General features: G+C 33.8%; 5 protein-coding genes across 6 annotated transcripts; 3 read left to right on the top strand and 2 right to left on the bottom strand.

Annotated features, from left to right (window-relative positions):
• Positions 1–1,336: 1,336 nt before the first annotated feature.
• Positions 1,337–4,169, top strand: LOC104711834 (purple acid phosphatase 22-like). Its single transcript, XM_087465027.1, has 6 exons — positions 1,337–1,711; positions 2,007–2,298; positions 2,486–2,880; positions 3,180–3,353; positions 3,470–3,558; positions 3,697–4,169. Exons 1-6 carry the CDS (start codon positions 1,565–1,567, stop codon positions 3,902–3,904), a joined length of 1,305 nt encoding a protein of 434 aa, XP_087321153.1. The 5' UTR covers positions 1,337–1,564; the 3' UTR covers positions 3,905–4,169.
• A 2,103-nt stretch (positions 4,170–6,272) lies between these two features.
• On the top strand, positions 6,273–9,443 carry LOC104711833 (purple acid phosphatase 21). Its single transcript, XM_010428603.2, has 6 exons — positions 6,273–6,599; positions 6,769–7,060; positions 7,717–8,111; positions 8,325–8,498; positions 8,900–8,988; positions 9,115–9,443. The coding sequence occupies exons 1-6, from the start codon at positions 6,450–6,452 to the stop codon at positions 9,308–9,310; spliced, it is 1,296 nt and encodes a 431-aa protein (XP_010426905.2). The 5' UTR covers positions 6,273–6,449; the 3' UTR covers positions 9,311–9,443.
• LOC104711832 (zinc finger A20 and AN1 domain-containing stress-associated protein 6) lies at positions 9,432–11,009 on the bottom strand. Of its 2 annotated transcripts, none has more exons than XM_010428600.2 (2): positions 10,660–11,009; positions 9,432–10,392 (listed from the first exon to the last, which is right to left on the bottom strand). In XM_010428600.2, the coding sequence occupies exon 2, from the start codon at positions 10,324–10,326 to the stop codon at positions 9,799–9,801; it is 528 nt and encodes a 175-aa protein (XP_010426902.1). In that variant the 5' UTR covers positions 10,327–10,392; positions 10,660–11,009; the 3' UTR covers positions 9,432–9,798. The 2 variants fall into 2 exon arrangements, with proteins under 2 accessions (XP_010426902.1, XP_010426904.1); XM_010428602.2 differs by having other exon boundaries at positions 10,470–10,830.
• A 4,184-nt stretch (positions 11,010–15,193) lies between these two features.
• LOC147938961 (uncharacterized) lies at positions 15,194–16,332 on the bottom strand. Its single transcript, XM_087465819.1, has 3 exons — positions 15,596–16,332; positions 15,303–15,502; positions 15,194–15,219 (listed from the first exon to the last, which is right to left on the bottom strand). Exons 1-3 carry the CDS (start codon positions 16,330–16,332, stop codon positions 15,194–15,196), a joined length of 963 nt encoding a protein of 320 aa, XP_087321945.1.
• Positions 16,333–17,518: 1,186 nt separating this feature from the next.
• On the top strand, positions 17,519–18,223 carry LOC104711831 (uncharacterized). Its single transcript, XM_010428599.3, has one exon. It carries the CDS (start codon positions 17,723–17,725, stop codon positions 18,050–18,052), a length of 330 nt encoding a protein of 109 aa, XP_010426901.1. The 5' UTR covers positions 17,519–17,722; the 3' UTR covers positions 18,053–18,223.
• The last annotated feature ends 516 nt before the right edge of the window (positions 18,224–18,739 follow it).

The raw sequence follows: 18,739 nt of genomic DNA, 5'->3' as shown, positions 1-18,739 counted from the left end.
GCTACGCTGCGCCATTATATTGCAAATGTCACCAATCAAGGCAAGCAAATAAAAAATTATACTACGACCCCTCAATCTGTTGCGTTTCACTTGATGTGTCCAATGGTGTGAATCCTCTGTATTTTACTTAAACATGTACCCAAAAAAAAAGAAGGGTGGAGTGAAACTGTGGTATATCATCAGTTCATCACTATATGTATATGCTATGACGATTAATATCCAAAAAAGAAAAGAAGAAAAAAGTCTACCGACGTCCGTACACGACTTATCTAAAATACGTAACACATAAATAATAAATCATATTTATTCATAATTTGGAATTAGGAAAGGATCCATATAGCATATTCGTTAGGAGTTAGGACCATATAATAAAACTAAGCAACGTGGCCAGAGATGATGACATGATAATTCATGTTTGTACATCTTCGCACGTTCCGATCCATCAGATTGATTACTTGTTCTACTCTTTCTCGTCTTACTCACTTGTTCATTGTTAGACACGTGCCCCCATCCATTGTGGGATATATATATTCTCGCCGTTGATAACGAAACATTTGACACATTTTCAGATATTTTTCTTTTGCCTAGAATAATTTCATGAAAAATAGAAAGCTCAGTATAACTAATTAAAGCAATGCAATTAATTGGAAATGGGGAAATGGCGTTGAGTATTTTAACATATACCTGTAATAAAACTGATTTTTTTTTCTATTTTTGTTTTTAGCAAAAAAAAAACAGACTAATATTAGATACTAGTAAATGGACTTGTGGCATGGCTAGTTGAAACACGGATTTCCACCACGTTAAGATTTTAATGTCGACCAAAAAAATACATTATAGTAAAGTCTAATAGGACAACGATTTATGTAGGATGATGGTACCATATCACTCGTTTGTGGTATCTGAGGCTTCTTGCTCTATATCTCACTGAGTCACTGGCCGACGTTGAAACTGAGAATAATATATGGACCCCTTTCTTTTTTTCTTTTTTTTCTTTTGTATTTACAATTACTTTAGTAGATATTGTGTTTCATTTTATATCTTATACGCAAAGTTCTATACTGTGTTGCAAACTTAATGAACATCCCAATGTATATAATTTCTTCAAATCGGCAAAAATTATCTGCTAATTACTGTCTTAACTCTTAACGATCAGAATTATTTGGCCTATGATCAATAAAATGTTCATACACAGACATACAAATCCACGGACGACACTATATATCTTAAAACTTTCGTTTAAATCATCTCATATTTTCATTTACTTTCTTGGGTCCAGTTCTTTAAGGTTACGAAAACCGTATAACTAAAAAATCCAAGCATTGACTTTATAATTGTTCTTTGTTAAATAATACTACCAAAAAGATAAAGAAATCTGCAAGCAAAACTCACAAAAAGTATATAAGATATTTTATGAATTAAATATAAAAAGGGAAATGAAGTAACTTGACGCGATGGCTAACGGAGATGTATAAAAGTATAAACACACCTGAAAACGTCCACCGAACTCTTCAATATTAATCAACTCTTCTTCACCAAACTTTACCTCTTTCAAACATTAAAGATGAAACTTCTTGGTCTCTTTCTTTGTTTTACTCTCTTGTTCCTTTGTCCGTTCATATCTCAAGCTGATGAGCCGGAACTTAAACGCGAGCCACCTCGTCCCATCGTCTTCGTCCCTCATGACCGCTCCAAATCCGATCCACAACAGGTTCTTTGATTAAATGATCTCTTTCTCTATGTGTTTTTTTCTTTTCACAACTCACAAGTGATCCCCTGTGTTATAAATATAATTCTTCATATTTTCATCTTCCATTTGTTATGGAATATGAGATATACTGATGTAGAGTATAGTCCTTAATTAAGGACAATGTATTTGTATTCAGGTAGACTGAATGATGGATATATTCCTTATATTTCCTTGATTATGTTCTTAAATCTATCACATATTTATGTTACATTCTGTGACTAATCTACATATATATCATATATATGATAAATTAAAGGTGCACGTATCATTGGCGGGTAAGGACCACATGAGAGTAACATTCATAACGGAAGACAAGAAGGTGGATTCGGTGGTGGAATACGGTAAACAACCAGGAAAGTACGTCGGAAAAGCCACCGGAGAAAGCACTTCCTACACATACTTTTTCTACAAATCCGGAAAAATCCACCACGTCAAGATCGGACCTCTCCAATCCAACACCATTTACTGCTACCGTTGTGGTGGCAACGGTCCTGAATTTTCTTTTAAGACTCCTCCGTCAACTTTTCCGGTCGAGTTCGCAATCGTAGGTAAATTACTTCAATGACTCTAACGCACAAAACACTCAATCCATGACAAGTTGGGTTGGATCCGAATATTTTCACGCAACTATTCTATATGTTGGGTTCTGGTTCAAACGAGTTAATTAAGGACGTACCAAATTTTCATGTCAAATTAATGAAATATGTTTTTTTTTTTTAAATTGAAATATTGAAGGGGACCTAGGCCAAACCGGATGGACAGATGCAACATTATCTCAGATAAAGAAGCAAGACTACGACGTCTTTCTACTTCCTGGCGACCTCTCCTACGCTGACACTCACCAGCCACTTTGGGACTCTTTTGGTCGCTTGGTGGAGCCACTCGCGAGCAAGCGTCCTTGGATGGTTACTGAAGGAAACCACGAGATCGAATTCTTCCCAATCATTGAACACACAACCTTCAAGTCATACAATGCCCGGTGGAAAATGCCTTACACCGAGAGCCTCTCTGAGTCCAACCTGTACTACTCTTTTGACGTGGCTGGTGTCCACACGGTTATGCTCGGTTCTTACACCGACTTTGACTCTGATTCCGATCAGTATCAATGGCTCCAGGCCGATCTAGCAAAGGTTAGTTTGTAGATAATGCAACTTTAGTTGGACAAAAGCGTAACACATAATCACTTCATCCCTTTCACATTCAAAAATGATCTTCTGAAGTTAAAAAAAAAAAAACACATACGGCTTTCGAATTCTTTGTAAAAATCTTTTGTTTATTGGTAAATAAACTTGACATGAAAAAGAAAGCCGAAAGATTTTGTAACACAATAAGGGATAAACCATATTTATAATATGTTACGTAATTAATAGTTCAAAATCTCTATCAATTCTTGACAATTGGGTTGTTTCTGTTTTTGTATTGTAAAAAGGTTGACCGTAAAATGACGCCGTGGGTGGTGGTATTGCTGCACGCCCCGTGGTACAACACGAACGAGGCACATGAAGGTGAAGGAGAGAGCATGAGGGAAGCTATGGAGTCTTTGCTCTATAGTGCTCGAGTCGACGTCGTCTTTGCCGGCCATGTTCATGCCTACGAACGTTTTGTAAGTCCTCAATCTTCGTTAATCTCTTTATATTATTTTTCTATTTTGAGACTTCATTAAGTCATTGTTACTGTACCATTTAAGGGTTAATTGATGTCGAATTGTGATTAATGCAGAAACGTGTATATAACAACAAGGCCGACCCATGTGGGCCTATATACATCACCATCGGTGACGGAGGCAACCGAGAAGGCCTTGCATTATCGTAAGTCACCTCTCATTATATATCTAAATATAGTTTCATACTTCTTCACCAAGTCAAAGGTTTTTGTTTTAATAAATTTGTATCACTTTAAATGAATTTATCAATATGTTTCTTCTTTTCATATAACTTGAATTATAGGTTTAAGAAGCCTCCTTCACCTTTATCGGTATATCGCGAATCGAGTTTCGGACATGGGAGATTGAAGGTTATGGACGGGAAACGAGCACATTGGTCGTGGCATAGAAACAATGACTCAAACTCACTTCTTGCTGATGATATCTGGCTTGAGAGCCTTAGCACATCACCATCATGTTGGCCTTCGAGTGGTTCCAGTGATGAGCTCTAAATTCATCATACCCAAAAAAACGTTTTAGACTTCTTCTGTTCATTGGATCGCTTGTAGAAAAGTAAAGAACTACAAGTACTCATTTTCTTACAAATTTTATTATCTTGGACAGTATTTTTTTGTCTTGAAGGATGTATTGGGAGTTTCTCTTCAAGAACTGTGTGCTTTTGTTTTAGAATCCAACATGGTTTAGTTGTAGGATTGATGAATGTTTGTCTGATACACACTTACATATTCTATCAATAAGAATGTTCTAGTACACAAATGATTTTTTCGCAACATTGGGAAACGTCTACTAAAACATATAAAATAAAAGAACTGAGAAAGTCTAATATATCGTACAATGCATTGTGTCGGATGGTTCCAAACCACCCGTATGTGGTCTTGAGTCGTATTTACCCACTCACCAAACAGACTTGGCAATTTAAAATTGGACCCATTTCGTCTTTTCTTCTTTTTCTTTTTTTTTGTACTATATAAAAAGTTTCCATAATCTTAGGGGGTGTTATTGAACAAGGATTTTAATAGATTTCAATTATTAGTGGATTTTAGAATTCAAAACTTTTCTAATTCATTTAACGTGATATTGTTGTCATTATTAGTGGATTTGAATGACATTACTAATGGATTTGAAAGTCATTAGATTTTATTATTTTTGAAGTTAGATAAAAATAAAATAAATTACTCATAATTATATCAAATAAAACAAAAATATGTCCCGGCAATATTTTCTGGTTTTGTCGATCTGAGTTGGAGATCTGATTGGGGTTTCTTCTTGATTTATGGTGGTGGATCTCTGCTGCAGACTCTTGTTGTTTGATTCAGCTGTTAAGAGTTTTGATTTTTTGGATCTGAGATTGAAAATCAATCTTTTAGGGTTTTCTTTCTATGTGATTTCTCCCCTGTTCTTCAATCAAATGAAACAAAAACAAGAGGAACAAACATCTTCAATCAAATGAAACCAGAGATATAAGAAAAACCAGTGAAATTGTGTAAACAGTTAATTTGATAGGCAGAATCAGATCTGAGGATCTGCAAACTGTGTCAAACCCTAAAATGAAAGATCACAGTGGTCTTTTGGCCATAACTATATTTTATTTCTTAATTCTTAGATTAATCTCTTGAATCAATTTTGAAAAAAGAGAGAAAGATAAAGAGATTGAAATACTTGAAAAATATGTGGGATTGTGTTTGTTCATCTTTTTGAAGTGAAATACGTTGAAATCTAAAATAACACCAAATCCAATGGACATTGAATAACAGTGTTTTTAAAGAATTCTAAAATCCATCAAATAAATCCATAATCCAATAACAGCAGATTTTAATGTACTTTTTTAAATACCTAATTGAATAACACTGGATTCCAAAATACATCAAATTCTTTTAAAATCCATTATTCAATAACAGCCCCTTAATATTTTAACAAAAGACCCATATCTAAAGCACCTTTACCTCCTTTAAAACCATCTCTAATGTATATCTCTATTTTTTCCTCTAAAATAGAGTAACTTTATAAGGGCATCTCCAACCCCACTCTATTTTAGAGTCAAAATTCTATTATACAGCAACATTTGCTCCAACCCTACTCTATATTTTACTCTAAAATAGAGAAAATAATAGGATTGTTCTATATATAGAGTAACTCTATTCTCACCTCTATTTTTTTACACTACCTCTATTTTCAGCTCTAAAATAGAGTAATACATTGGAGGAAAACAATGCTCTATTTTAGAGTTACTCTATTTTAGAGAAAAAAAATAGAGATATACAATGGAGATGGTCTAATAGAGCAAGAATTAGTGTAAAAAAAAAGAAGTGGGATTTGGGAATAGAGTTGCTCAATATATAGAGCAATCTGAAGCAAATATTGATGTATAATAGAGTTTTGACTCTAAAATATAGTAAAGTTGGAGATGCCCTAACAATGTTAGTTTTTACTTTTTAGTTTTTGTTTCTAATATCCTATTTATTACTCTCTCTGTTTCATAAAGAATGTCACTTTGATACAATGCACACAGATTAAGAAAATTATATAAATTTCTATTTTATCCTTTAAAAATACACTAAAACAATTTGTCTTTCTAATTAATAAGCTGAAATAAGTAGGGATAAAAATAAGATTTAATAGTAAAAACTGCATTAAAAATATAAAATGACACTCTTTTTGTAACAAAAAAAATGTGTCAAAATAACACTCTTTATAAAACAGAATGAGTATTTTTGTTCTTTGACCAAACACTTATTTGTGTAAATGATATTCATCTGAACTAATTAAAAATTTAAATAGCTTCAAAAATTACAAAAACAACCTTCACACTTTTGATATAATTTGTTTTCTTATAAAACAGTCGGAAGATGAATAATCAACGTACAAGCTATTTAAACTTTTTAAAAAAAAAATAAGCAACAAACAAACTGTGTGACTTGACGAGTTGTATAAACAAACCTGAAACATCCATCGACTCTCTTCAAATATTTGATCAATCCGTCACATCTTCTTCTCCTTCAGCTTCATCAACATCTACTCGTTCAAATTAAAAAGAAGATGAAAATCTTTGGTCTTTTAATTAGCTTTACTCTCTTCTTCTTCTCTCCGTTTGTATGTCTAGCTAACTATGATTCGAACTTCACCCGCCAGCCGCCTCGTCCCCTCTTCATTGTCTCTCACGGGCGTCCAAAATTCCATCCTCAACAGGTTCATCAAATTCTCAATGTCCTCTTCATTGCATTTAGTACGAAACCATTTGAGATGTACCGGTTCTGCTGCCAATGCATGGCCTATCTCTTGTGTCCATGATAGGACATAGAATTTGCCACTAAAATTAGTTTCTCTTGTACATTGTTTAACGTTGATCATATTATAGGTGCACGTATCATTGGCGGGTAAGGACCACATGAGAGTAACATACATTACAGACGACAAGCATGTGGCATCGATAGTGGAGTATGGTAAACGTCCGAAAAAGTACGACAGAAAAACCGCCGGAGAATCTACTTCTTACAGATTCTTCTTCTACAGTTCCGGAAAGATCCACCATGTCAAGATTGGTCCTCTTCAACCTAACACCAAATACTATTACCGTTGCGGAGGCCACGGTGACGAATATTCTTTCAAAACCCCTCCATCCAAATTTCCTATAGAATTCGCTGTAGCTGGTAATAAATAGTTCCTTCTCTAACTGTGTCTACTCTGAATTCATTTTCTCACTGTTTTGTCATTGATTGGGATTCAAGATTTTTAAGACTGGTGTATAGGATGTCCCTACGGAACGTGGAAGGTCTAATTGCCTATGTGGCCGTTGACCGCTGATTGGTCCATATAGTCATATGATGGATCGGACAGGCCAAATCTGATAATAAATTGTATCATATTTTAATTAGTTCAAATGATTTAATTATCAGAGACGGACCATAGAGATTATTAGTCTATATATAGGAATAATTCAACCAATATAACCAAATATTTGAAACTTCATGCTTATTAAAATGTTAAAATTGGACTATCTTTATGCAATAGCATGCAAACCGTGCGGGAAGTAATTACATGTATTCCACTTTTTATACATGTCCACAACTTTCCCGTTGGAGTTTGTTTGTTTTTAAGTATACGCCAAATTAAATCTCAAGCTTTTATAGTTTTATACACGTCTCATCTTTTTCTTCTATCTATTGTTGATTCTCCGTGCATGTTGGTTTAACTCAAATGTTAGTAGTGGGGTTGAGTTGATGATATTTTTTTACATGAATGTGATTCATAAAGTGAACACTAATGATTACTTACGAAAAAACCGGTTATTGATGTGAAATTGAAGGTGACCTAGGCCAAACAGATTGGACAATAAGGACGTTAGATCAGATGAGGAAACGGGATTTTGATGTCTTCCTACTTCCCGGTGACCTATCTTACGCCGACACCCACCAGCCACTTTGGGACTCCTTTGGCCGCCTCTTAGAGACACTGGCTAGCACCCGCCCATGGATGGTCACAGAGGGAAACCACGAGATCGAGTCTTTCCCGATCGAAGAACATATAAGCTTCAAGTCATACAATGCGCGATGGCTCATGCCTCACGCTGAGAGCCTCTCTCGCTCCAATCTTTACTATTCTTTTGATGTAGCCGGCGTTCACACGGTTATGCTTGGTTCTTACACCCCCTTTGACTCCCACTCCGATCAGTATAAGTGGCTGCATGCTGATTTAAGAAAGGTAACTAGTTGCGATATACATTAACTTTTCGCTATTTGTTTGTAACAAATCAACATTATTGCGAAATTCACATAGCAGAAACTACCAAGAAGACGAGTCTGGATTTGTACATGAGATCATTATGTTTTAGTTCTTGAAAAAATCATAACTTGAGTTCAACTGTTTCTCTAGTTCTTGAAAAGTATATAACTTTTTTTTCTGTGTGTGAGGGAGGTTGACCGTAAAAAGACGCCGTGGTTGGTGGTGGTGATGCACGCACCATGGTACAGCACAAACAAGGCGCATTATGGTTCCGGAGAAAAAATGAGAAAGGCCCTGGAGAGTTTGCTCTATCGTGCTCAAGTAGATATCGTTTTTGCCGGCCACGTTCATACCTACGAACGTTTCGTAAGTACCTCCCATCTTCATTAACTTATTCTAAATTTTTATGGCTATAATTAAATGAAGTAAATATTGTCAATTACACATGTTTCAACTTAAAGTTAGTTTTAGGTAATGAATTTATGTATGATTCTATTTAGTTGAATAATTTTAGTGGTTTACTGTTCTAGGAATCATGTGAACTATACTTGCATGCATATATGCCGTTTCTCAAAATTATACGATTACGTATATTGTTACCAATATTATGTAGGAAAAATATTTTTGTAATTACTAATTAATATATCTTTTCTTTTTTGTTTACGTACTTTATATCTTGTGATATTCATGCTTAGTTGTTTAAAATTACAAATTTAAAATAAAACGGACTCTTTTACTTTATTAATTGCAAATAATGAACGATGCAGAAGCCGGTATACAACAAGAAGGCCGACCCATGTGGACCAATGTACATAACCATCGGCGACGGAGGCAACCTAGAAGGTCTTGCTTTACGGTATGTCACCCTCCCACTAATAATTACTAATCTAAGTTATACTCTATGTTTTTCCACCCAATTAAAAATTGTTTTGGTTAATTTAAACTAAATTGTATAAGCAAAAACTTTAAAAAAAAAAAACAGGTTCCATAAGCCACAGTCACCTTTGTCGGCATTCCGTGAATCGAGTTTTGGACATGGGAGATTAAAGATTCTAGACAATAAACGAGCACATTGGTCGTGGCATAGAAACAACGACGAGATGTCAGTAATTGCCGATGAATTATCTTTTGAAAGCCCTAGAGCATCATCTCATTGTCGTCGATCAAAATCGTTTTAGAAGGTGAGCTCTAAACATCATACCATACCATTAAACATCATATATTTGTTTTTTTGGGCTGTGAATAAAAAAACTTTGTACACGCAAAAAAGGCACACAATAAATAAAAATAAAATAAAAATGAAAAAGCCAACGCGAATAACTTTTATTTCTTTCAGAGAGAGAGAGAAAAAACAAAAAAAAGAAAAGGAGAAATTAAAATTTAAGGAAAGCGAAAGCATCTCCATCCTAAAACCACATGACACGTGTCCCTTTTGATTGATAATATTTTAAAAAATACATAAAAATCTTATACAATAATATATATATATAACCCAATCGAACGGCTGAGATCAAATCAACACCATCGGGTTATTTTTTTTGTTTTTGTCTCGGGAGGGAAGGAGGAGGGAGCGGAGGCGGAGGAGCCAATAACGCGTTTTGGGGGAAAGACCGGAGGAGGAGGAAAAGTCAACGCATCGTCTAAAACGAACGGTTCAGATCTCATCTCAAATCTTTTGAAGCTTAGCTGCTTTAACCAACGGATTCGCTTTAGCGATCTCTTCACGACCAGCCGATTTGAAATCGTAAGTGCATCCGTGTACCTCAGGGTACCTATGAGCACCACAAAACGTGGTACCGCACCGGCACTTGAATCCTGTTAACCCGACCCGTTTCCTACACGTCGTGCACCGGTTTGGAGTCGTCTGTTGTAGTTTTTTCTCCGGTATCTCTAGCTTGGGTGAAGGATTTTGGAGGAGAAGAGGAGGGATGATGATCTGAGGTGAAGAAGAAGAGACGGATGCGATCTCTTCTTCCGATGAGGATGATGATGACGGAGGTGAAACGGAGAGAGGAGAAGAATCGACGGTGGATTTGTTGACGGAGGAGGAGGATTGTTGTTGTTGTTGTTTGAGGCAGAGATCGCCGTAGCAATTGGAACAAAGATTCATGGTGGAGGAGCTGCCGAGGAAGCCACAGTTGTTAACACAGAGACGGTTGCTTTCTGGTGTTTGACATCGATGCTCTTCCGCCATTAGATCTTTCTTTAATATCGTTTCGATCAAAGCAAGCTCGTCGTTGAAATTTTTTTTAAAATATATCTGTAAAAAACGTAAAAAGATTTGATTAGTTTCTACAGAATTTAAAGAAAGACGAGAAATAAACAGAAAAAACGAACCGGGGTTCTGGTCACCGAGAAAAAGATAAAGTTTCCTCTGTTTTCTCTCGGCAACCAAAAGAAGAATAAAAACAGAAATGAAACAAAGAAAAAGATGGGGGGAAAAAGTTTTATCAAAAGAAAGAGAAGAGAGATAGAGAGAGGAGAGAAAAAGAAGGAGATGAGGAGAGAGAGATAGAGAGAGCTTTACCTGTTCTTGAGAGAAGAGAAGAGAAGATTCAGTGATCGATGATGAAACTAATTGGGAAGAGAAAAATATAAAGTTATAAACAGAGAGAGAGAGAGAGAGAGAGAGAGAGAGAGAGAGAGAGAGAGAGAGAAGGAAACTACGGCGAATAGAGAGAGACGACGACGACGACACAGACGCTGCTGCTTGCTGAAAAAGTTAAATAGCAAAAATTTATTAACGGTTTTTTTTTAATAATTTTATTTTTTTAATGTTTTCAGTTATTTTATTAACTAAATGTAAGTTTGGAACTATAAATCTAATTAGTGGTTGTAAAAAACTAATTATATACTGATATTACACGTAATGAAATTGCACTATTCGGAAACAATCATATCTTTTTATATTTTTGATTGATTTTTTAATGTCGTCATGTTGGTGTCATTTTATTATTATTTTTATTTTTTTTCGTATTACTAGTACAGTATTCTTGTTTTACCTTTACGGTTGATTTTTTTTCATTTTTCTACAAACAAAAAATAAATAAAAATAAATGCTCTTTACCCTACAAGAAAAAGAAAACTCAATTATATATGGGGTCAAACTTTCGGACCGTGTGAGAGTCATAACGTGTTTGATCTTTGTAAGAAGAAGAAGAAGAACCCACTTGAGATCTTTTCTATTTTGTCAACTTGGGATTTTTAATCTTTACCAATCGTCGTCTCTAGTAGTTTTAGATTTTTTTTTTCGGTTGGGAAACAAAATTTGGACGGTCGAGTAATATTTTTGATCATGTCTGTAAGGTTATTATTAAATCCTCTAATAATGATCAATTTGATACTATGGAAGTGGGGAAATGATGTACGCAAGCCGTTGATTGGGTTTGGTTAATTACGATTTAAAATATCACAAGATATATTGTTTTGAATGTTTATTAGTAGGGGGAACGAACAATTATTTGTGTCTTGAGACTTTATTTTTTTTTAAATATATATTTTCATTAGGTGAAAGCATCCATCCAATATGATATCGGAATGTGAAGCATAAGATGATGAGACAAGTACTGGTTTCATATACTTAATAAAAAATAATCGCATTGCAAATAACTAACAAACATTCGATTCGACAAACTTCAACAAATACAATAGTGATTAGTTATTTAAACCTTTCTAAAGATGCATGCATGTTTAAATGCAAACACTATTTTATTCTCAAATCACGTTTCCATTAACTTTTGATTCGTCCAAACTACACAAGAATGAGAGAATACACAATTTGAAACATGCATCTAAACACTAGAAGCTGTCACATCAAAATGAAAGTTTAAGTATAATTTATCTTAAGTTTAATCAACAAAAGAGGAGATGTTACTAGAAAATATGTAAATCGTAAGAAAAGTAGAATGGAAAATAATGAACATTTATAATAATCAAAAATTGCAACTATCAAAAACGAGTGATGATGATAAGTGAAGCGACGATAAAGGGGGAAGGAAACGAGTGACGGGCAAGTGGAGGCATGACACGAGGCAATACAACATGAGGAGTAAAAACGAGGCGATATTAAATACTAGTATAATCCCAACAAGTAGGCGTTTTAGGCCCTAGGTAAATTGGCCTAGTAATATCAACTACTCCCTCCGTTTCAATATATTGGATGTTTTGAATTTAGCACACAGATTAAGAAAAATATTTATTTAATTAAAACACTTGACTAAAGCAATTAGAAGCAATTAAAGTAGGCAAAACGTGCTTAATTATTTTGCCCAAAAAAGCAAAAAAAATCTCAATTAATAAAAGGAAATACTAAACGTCATTTATACAATGGAGGCAAAGTAAAATTTTGATGAATCTGAATTACTTGAAAAAAATAGAGCCAACGTTTTACATAATTGTTTTTAAACTTAAAATTCAAAATTTTTACATTGGAGCCAATGTAAATATTTTTACATAGCCTCTTCTACTTCTTTGTTGGGATCAATTGATCCTTCGTGGAAATATATCTTTTTGTTTAAATCAAAGTTTCGAGGGTTGCTTGCACTTTTTGGTTGACTGGTTTGAGCATCTTCTTCTTCTTTGATTTTTTTTCCTTCTGATTTTTTTTTTGGATCCATTTGAGTGTTTAAAAGAAATTTATTTTATTTTGATATGTAGAAGTAACAACTGTTCCGGTTTTATAGTGGAAGTAAATCTGAAAAATTAAACTTTGTCAACTGTATCGTAAGTTGTAATCTTGGAAACTAAAGACAATAAACTTTAAAGATAAAACATTTTAAAAAAAAAATAAAATAGTATTAATTTTACATAGGGATAAGAAGCATCCTATATTTTGAAACACCAAATAAACCTCAAAACATCCAATATATTGAAACGGAGGGAGTAGAAAATGTCTCAATTCTTTTTATACTCTTATATCGAATATTTTATTAATTGTAACTAGTTTCTAAAATGATGTTAATTACAGTTAATTAATAATTTTGATGTAATTAGGGAAGTAGGAAAAATGTGTGTAAAGATAAAGATTTGTAAGACCAGGCTGGAAGGAAGAGGAGCCAAAATGGAAGTCCAGCCTTTCTCTTTATCCCAATAGTACACTCTTTCTATCTTATCTTCCTCTATGTCTATTCAATTAGATTAAACTACAACATCAGATATAGTAGTACTGCCCAACGAAGCTACTTATCAACACGTGCCATACTTTTATCCTTAGAGTTAGAGCCATGGGCAACAAAATACATATTTTAGTTGGAGAAGAAAACGCAAGTTTCATATTATGATAGTAGTTGATCAGGATCGTCATATCACTACAAGAAAACATAGCTATTTTTGACCGTCAAATTCATCAGAAAACGGTTTTGAAAGGGCTATTTCCAATTATTAACTGACGACAGTTAATCGGTCGGAAATCGTTGGTCGCAAATTTATTTGGTTAGAAATCAGTCGGAAAGTTGGTTAGAATTTTGTTGGTTAAAAATCGGTCAGAAATCGGTTAGCTAAATACCGACTAAATACTGACAGCATAAAACGGTCGAGACTGTATTACCGACGGATATACAACCATTTACTTTTCCAACCGATACGATTATTTTCCAACGGATTACTGAAAATATCAGTACCAAAATATTGTCAAATTAATTTAAAATACAAAAAATGAAAATTAATTAAAAACAAAAATGCTAAATTAATTGAAAATCAGAAAATACTAAAAATGTAGAAATAAGTTATTATCAATAAAACCACATTAATAGATTCTTACATTAACTGTTATCCTTTTTTTGGGTATCTTACCACAAAAAACTAGCAAGTTAAAACACTCATCTCTAATTTTGAGTTTCATCTTCATCTTCATCTTCAGGTGGACGACAGTCCGGAAACTTGTTGAGAAGCTTCTCAGTAACATCCTTCAAATATTGGATTGTCTTGGTATTTTTCTCTTTCTCCTTAACTAACTCAGAAATCTGGGTGTAAGCTTCTTCTAACTTCTTGTCATTATCCATGCTGAGTAAGAAGAGAGCATTTAACTCTTCATGGTCTGGAAGAGATCCATATCCAAATCGGTGTCCTTTCTTTTTGGGTATTGCCTAGAATCAACATACATAATGTTAAGAATATGGAAACATCATGTTAAGAATCAAAGAGTTAAGAAGTATCAAGGATAAAAGTGTTGATCTAAGATAGTAGAAAGCATGTTAAGAATAAAAATGAAGTTCACATACCTTACCGACCAAATCGTTGATCTCAGAACAAGAGAGCTCTTTAGATTGAACCGGTCCATCTTCAAGTGTCTCTTTAGATTGGAGGTCATTCACCTATTCTTTTAAAGTTTCCACAATCCTCTTAGCCTTCTTGTAGACAATCTTGCCAGTTTTTTTTACTTTTATAAACATCCTCAATGAAAGCCAGCATATTAGGCTCCACTCCACCATTTTCAATAGTCTTATATACATAGAAAAAGAACATAGTTAATATCTATTGAAATGATAATTCTTAAGAAATATAAAGAAATTCAAATTTACCATCTCATCTTTACGCCTATAAAATTATTTAGCTCCATTGTAGTGCACTGCAATTCCTTCTCCATCTGGGTTGCTTCTCCTGTTTTGTGAGTTTGTTGCTGCCAATCCTGCAACTTTCTCATCACGCCAGAGCTGAATATACTCCTTCCATAAATCACCTGACATATGTATAGGTTTCTCTTTATTGCATTTCCATTTGTCTTTCCACTCAAACAAGTTCTTGGAGAAAGAATAGGCAGCTTGTTTCTCAAACCCCCTCTCAACTGTTTTTGTAATGTAAAGAATAGGCAGCTTGTTTCTCAAACCCCCTCTCAACTGTTTTTGTAATGTTGGGATCCCAATTAAACTCTTGTTGAACCAAAAAAAAAACACATGAAGTAAATAACAAGAGAGATACATGATGTGAATCAAACATAAATGATTGAAGGAATCTTACTGCAAAAGCTTTAAACTACCGTTCTTTAGTATCAGCCGGAAGAGAATGATATGTCAAGAAAGCATGGTTGACATCTGTTTTTTGCATTCTCAAGATAGACTTTGTAATTACACCATATGGATCACGCTTAAACCTATAGATAAAACAGTTAAGATACCTATAGATAAACCTACAGGTAAACCTATAGATAAACATATAGATTAAATTTTAAGTTACCAAATAGATTAAAACCATTTGTACTTAATCCAAGGTAGACGTTTCTGCTCTCAGATGCAAAACTCGGATAAACTGCTTGAAAGTGTTTTCGTGCCTCTGCATATGAGGGATGTGCAATATCTCCTTGGTTAGAATTCTCTGCATGCCACCTCATATTAGCTGCCGTGCGATCAGATTGGTATAACCTTTTCAGTCTTTCACTTAACGGCAAATACCACATACGCTTATATGGAACTCATACTCTCCCACCGGTTTCTTGATAACGAGGTTTGCGTCAAAATTTACATGATGACCTGTTTTCATCTACCTTCCAGAAAATCATACAGTTATCAATGCAAACATCAATCATTTGGTATGGCAAACCAAGACCAGACACCATTTTCTCCACTGCATAGTAGTTAACCAGTGATAGATTATTTTCTGGTAAATAATCTTTCACAAAATCAGCTATCGCATCAACACAATCCTCAGACAAATTAAAATCCGTCTTTATGGTCATCATCCTAGTTGCAGCTGACAAAGGGGAATGACCCTCTCTACAACCATCATATATCGACACCTTAGCTGTATCTAACATATCAAAAAATCTTCTCGCTTCTAAATTCGGTTCCTCTCCTATGTTTCTATCTTCTATAAACGAGGGAATATTTTCACAAAATGAATCATTAACCATTTGAACTATACCTATGTTTCTGCCTCTAGGTTCTTCTAATTGTTCCTCAACAGATGCACTAGTACTAGCTACATTCCCTAAATCTACTTCTCCATGATAATACCACACCTTGTAATTTGATCTAAACCCATAACTATATAAATGATTCCACACTAAACTTATATCGATAAATTTATTATTATCACAAAAAGGACATGGACAGAGCATCATACCCTTTTTCTTGCAAATATCTTGATTAGTGGCGAACTCCATATATTCGGTGAATCCGTTAGCAAACTCATCCGTCAAAAGCCCAATATTGGAATTGTACCGCGTATTATACATCCACTCTCTTTGATTTTGATTTCTTGAAGCCATATTGTAAGTGTTTGGATTTTTTTCTCACAACAAACGACATAATATATGTCCACAATTTATATACAAATTTCAGGACGTAACTGACCGATTCATGACTGATTTTGAATGTGACAACGGTAACTAACAAATCTATTGCAACAGATCTATTGTAACGTTAACATGATTTCGACCGTTTACCGATCGATTCACAAACGGTAATATGTCGGTCAGAAATTTATAGCCGTTTACTGATGATTAATCCGGTCATTTAAAACTGACCGTTTATCGACCAAGTTTTAAATCCATCGGAAATTGGTCAAAAATCAGTCGATTTTTACAAACGAATATATTCGTCGGTAATTTTGTCAGTAATTTCCGACCGATTTCCAACCATATAAATCTGTCGCTAATTGCCAACCGATTACCGACCATTATTTTCATGCGTCGTTTAACAGTTGGAATATGGTCGTTATTTAAACCGACCATTATATCGGTCGGAAAATTCGTCAGAACTGGTAATGTTTTCTTGTAGTGTATATAGAAGATTAACGAAATATTTTGAAAGAACATATAGAGCTGATATAATAAAATCTGATCACAAATAGATGATCTCATAAGATCATATTACTGTGATAGGCTCTCTTTCAAATTTAAATAAAAGAAGTTTTTGATTGTCAAAAAAAATGAAAAAAAAAAAGCTTTTATCTACTTTCTTTTTAGATAATTGTTAGGAAAATTTTGCATCTTTTAGTTTGATTGGGCTTGGCCCATGAATGGTGTTCTGTACTTCTGTTCAATATGATGGAGATTTAGTTGATTGTAAGAACCTCATGTGTTTGATCAAAAAAAAAAAAAAAAAAGTAAGAACCTCATGTGATCTTTAGCAAATATTTGATTTGAACTTTGAAGTAACATTTAAGAAAATCTTTTATAATGTGAAAAAATATATACACAATTTCTTTGTAAAGTTCGCTTAGTAAACTATTACTTTGATCTTCTATATTTAGAGCACTAAACGTTTTTGTAATTTAAATATACAATATATAAATATTAGCTGATATATAGCCGTGTTTAGTCTAGATTTAAAAATTGGATTAGGATTCACAACCATTTGGTCAACTTAATTATCTAAACTTAAAATTAGAGTATTTGTCTAGTAGTAAACTAAAGATGAATGGGAAGGATTCAAAGACAAGTCACCTAACACAAAAAGAACCTGCAACATTAACTATCAACCGTCTCAACTCCCGCCAATATTCATACCAACTCCAACAACATATAATCTTTTATAATCAAACTTAATCCATACACACATCTAATACAACATTTCTATATATCAGTCCACAAAACTCTTCTCGTATAATCATCACCAAATCTTTCTCTTAAAAGAAATCCCTAAAGAGATTTCAGAATGGGTAAGAGTTCATCCATGGTAGTAGCAGAGAAGTTCTCTTGGTACTGCGCGGTGTTTGCTGCCATGATGCTTCTGATGAACTTCTTCCACGTGACAGAGGAGGGTTCCACGGAGATCGTGAAGAAACAACAGCCGTCGATGATGATCGCCGAATATCCTGATCGACGGCCAGCATGCGATGAGATATATGAGGTGAAAGAAGGAGAGACGTTGCAGACGATAAGTGAGAAGTGTGGAGATCCTTACATCGTTGAAGGGAATCCTCATATACATGACCATGATGATCTTTTCCCGGGACTTCTCATTAGAATCACTCCTACGTTTTAATCTCAAGTGATTCTTGATGTATTTATAAATCTGTTACGAATGAGTTTTTTTTTTTTTTTTTTTTTGACGTACGTGTGATTATGAAATCTCTACTGGAAAATATTGTATTAGTAGTTGTATAACATATGATTGTAAAATAAAATAAAATAAAAACTTTGTTGGATGGCAAAATACGGATTAGATTATTCAAGTCAGATTGACGTACCAATGAACCCAAAAAAATTCATAATATTGACTTTGATTTGTTGTTGTTTAATCTGATTTGATTAATACCATTAGAAATTTAGAAGTGGTGATACTTCCAAAGCATAACTATGTTATGGGAGTATTAGTTGGAAAAATGATCTAAAATTTAAGTTAATGGAGTGGAGGAAACATATGACGACGTACCTCATTCGAGACGTCGTACACAATTCCACCCAATTTTCGATGTGATTTTTAAATATATAATTATAATTTGAAAAGTAAATAATTGGTATTAATAAGACTAATTTATAGTTGATGTATTCTTTTAATAATTTGTACAATATAATTAGTGATGTGTATATATGAAAATCTAATTATTTTAAAAAGACAGAAATTAATTGTTATATTTTGCCAAATTAAGAGAATAATAAATAATTTGAAATAAATTGGAATAAATATTGTGACATTTTAATTTCCTGACATGGCAAAAGAAAAGTAATT

This window comes from Camelina sativa, chromosome 9, assembly GCF_030686135.1.
Source record: "Camelina sativa cultivar CO46 ecotype springtype chromosome 9, ASM3068613v1".
Classification (NCBI taxonomy): domain Eukaryota; kingdom Viridiplantae; phylum Streptophyta; class Magnoliopsida; order Brassicales; family Brassicaceae; genus Camelina; species Camelina sativa.
This window is presented reverse-complemented; position numbering and strand designations above follow the sequence as displayed.

Bases quoted from the DNA above. Each gene is read 5' to 3' on its own strand.
- LOC104711834 (XM_087465027.1), top strand. From the start codon at position 1,565: ATGAAACTTCTTGGTCTCTTTCTTTGTTTTACTCTCTTGTTCCTTTGT. The intron at 1,712-2,006 runs GTTCTTTGATTA...GATAAATTAAAG, and splicing joins CCAAATCCGATCCACAACAG to GTGCACGTATCATTGGCGGG. The intron at 2,881-3,179 runs GTTAGTTTGTAG...TATTGTAAAAAG, and splicing joins TCCAGGCCGATCTAGCAAAG to GTTGACCGTAAAATGACGCC.
- LOC104711833 (XM_010428603.2), top strand. From the start codon at position 6,450: ATGAAAATCTTTGGTCTTTTAATTAGCTTTACTCTCTTCTTCTTCTCT. The intron at 7,061-7,716 runs GTAATAAATAGT...GTGAAATTGAAG, and splicing joins TATAGAATTCGCTGTAGCTG to GTGACCTAGGCCAAACAGAT. The intron at 8,499-8,899 runs GTAAGTACCTCC...TGAACGATGCAG, and splicing joins TTCATACCTACGAACGTTTC to AAGCCGGTATACAACAAGAA.
- LOC104711832 (XM_010428600.2), bottom strand. From the start codon at position 10,326: ATGGCGGAAGAGCATCGATGTCAAACACCAGAAAGCAACCGTCTCTGT.
- LOC147938961 (XM_087465819.1), bottom strand. From the start codon at position 16,332: ATGGCTTCAAGAAATCAAAATCAAAGAGAGTGGATGTATAATACGCGG. The intron at 15,503-15,595 runs GTCATCATGTAA...TTTGCCGTTAAG, and splicing joins TGGAAGGTAGATGAAAACAG to TGAAAGACTGAAAAGGTTAT. The intron at 15,220-15,302 runs GTAACTTAAAAT...TTTTATCTATAG, and splicing joins AAATGGTTTTAATCTATTTG to GTTTAAGCGTGATCCATATG.
- LOC104711831 (XM_010428599.3), top strand. From the start codon at position 17,723: ATGGGTAAGAGTTCATCCATGGTAGTAGCAGAGAAGTTCTCTTGGTAC.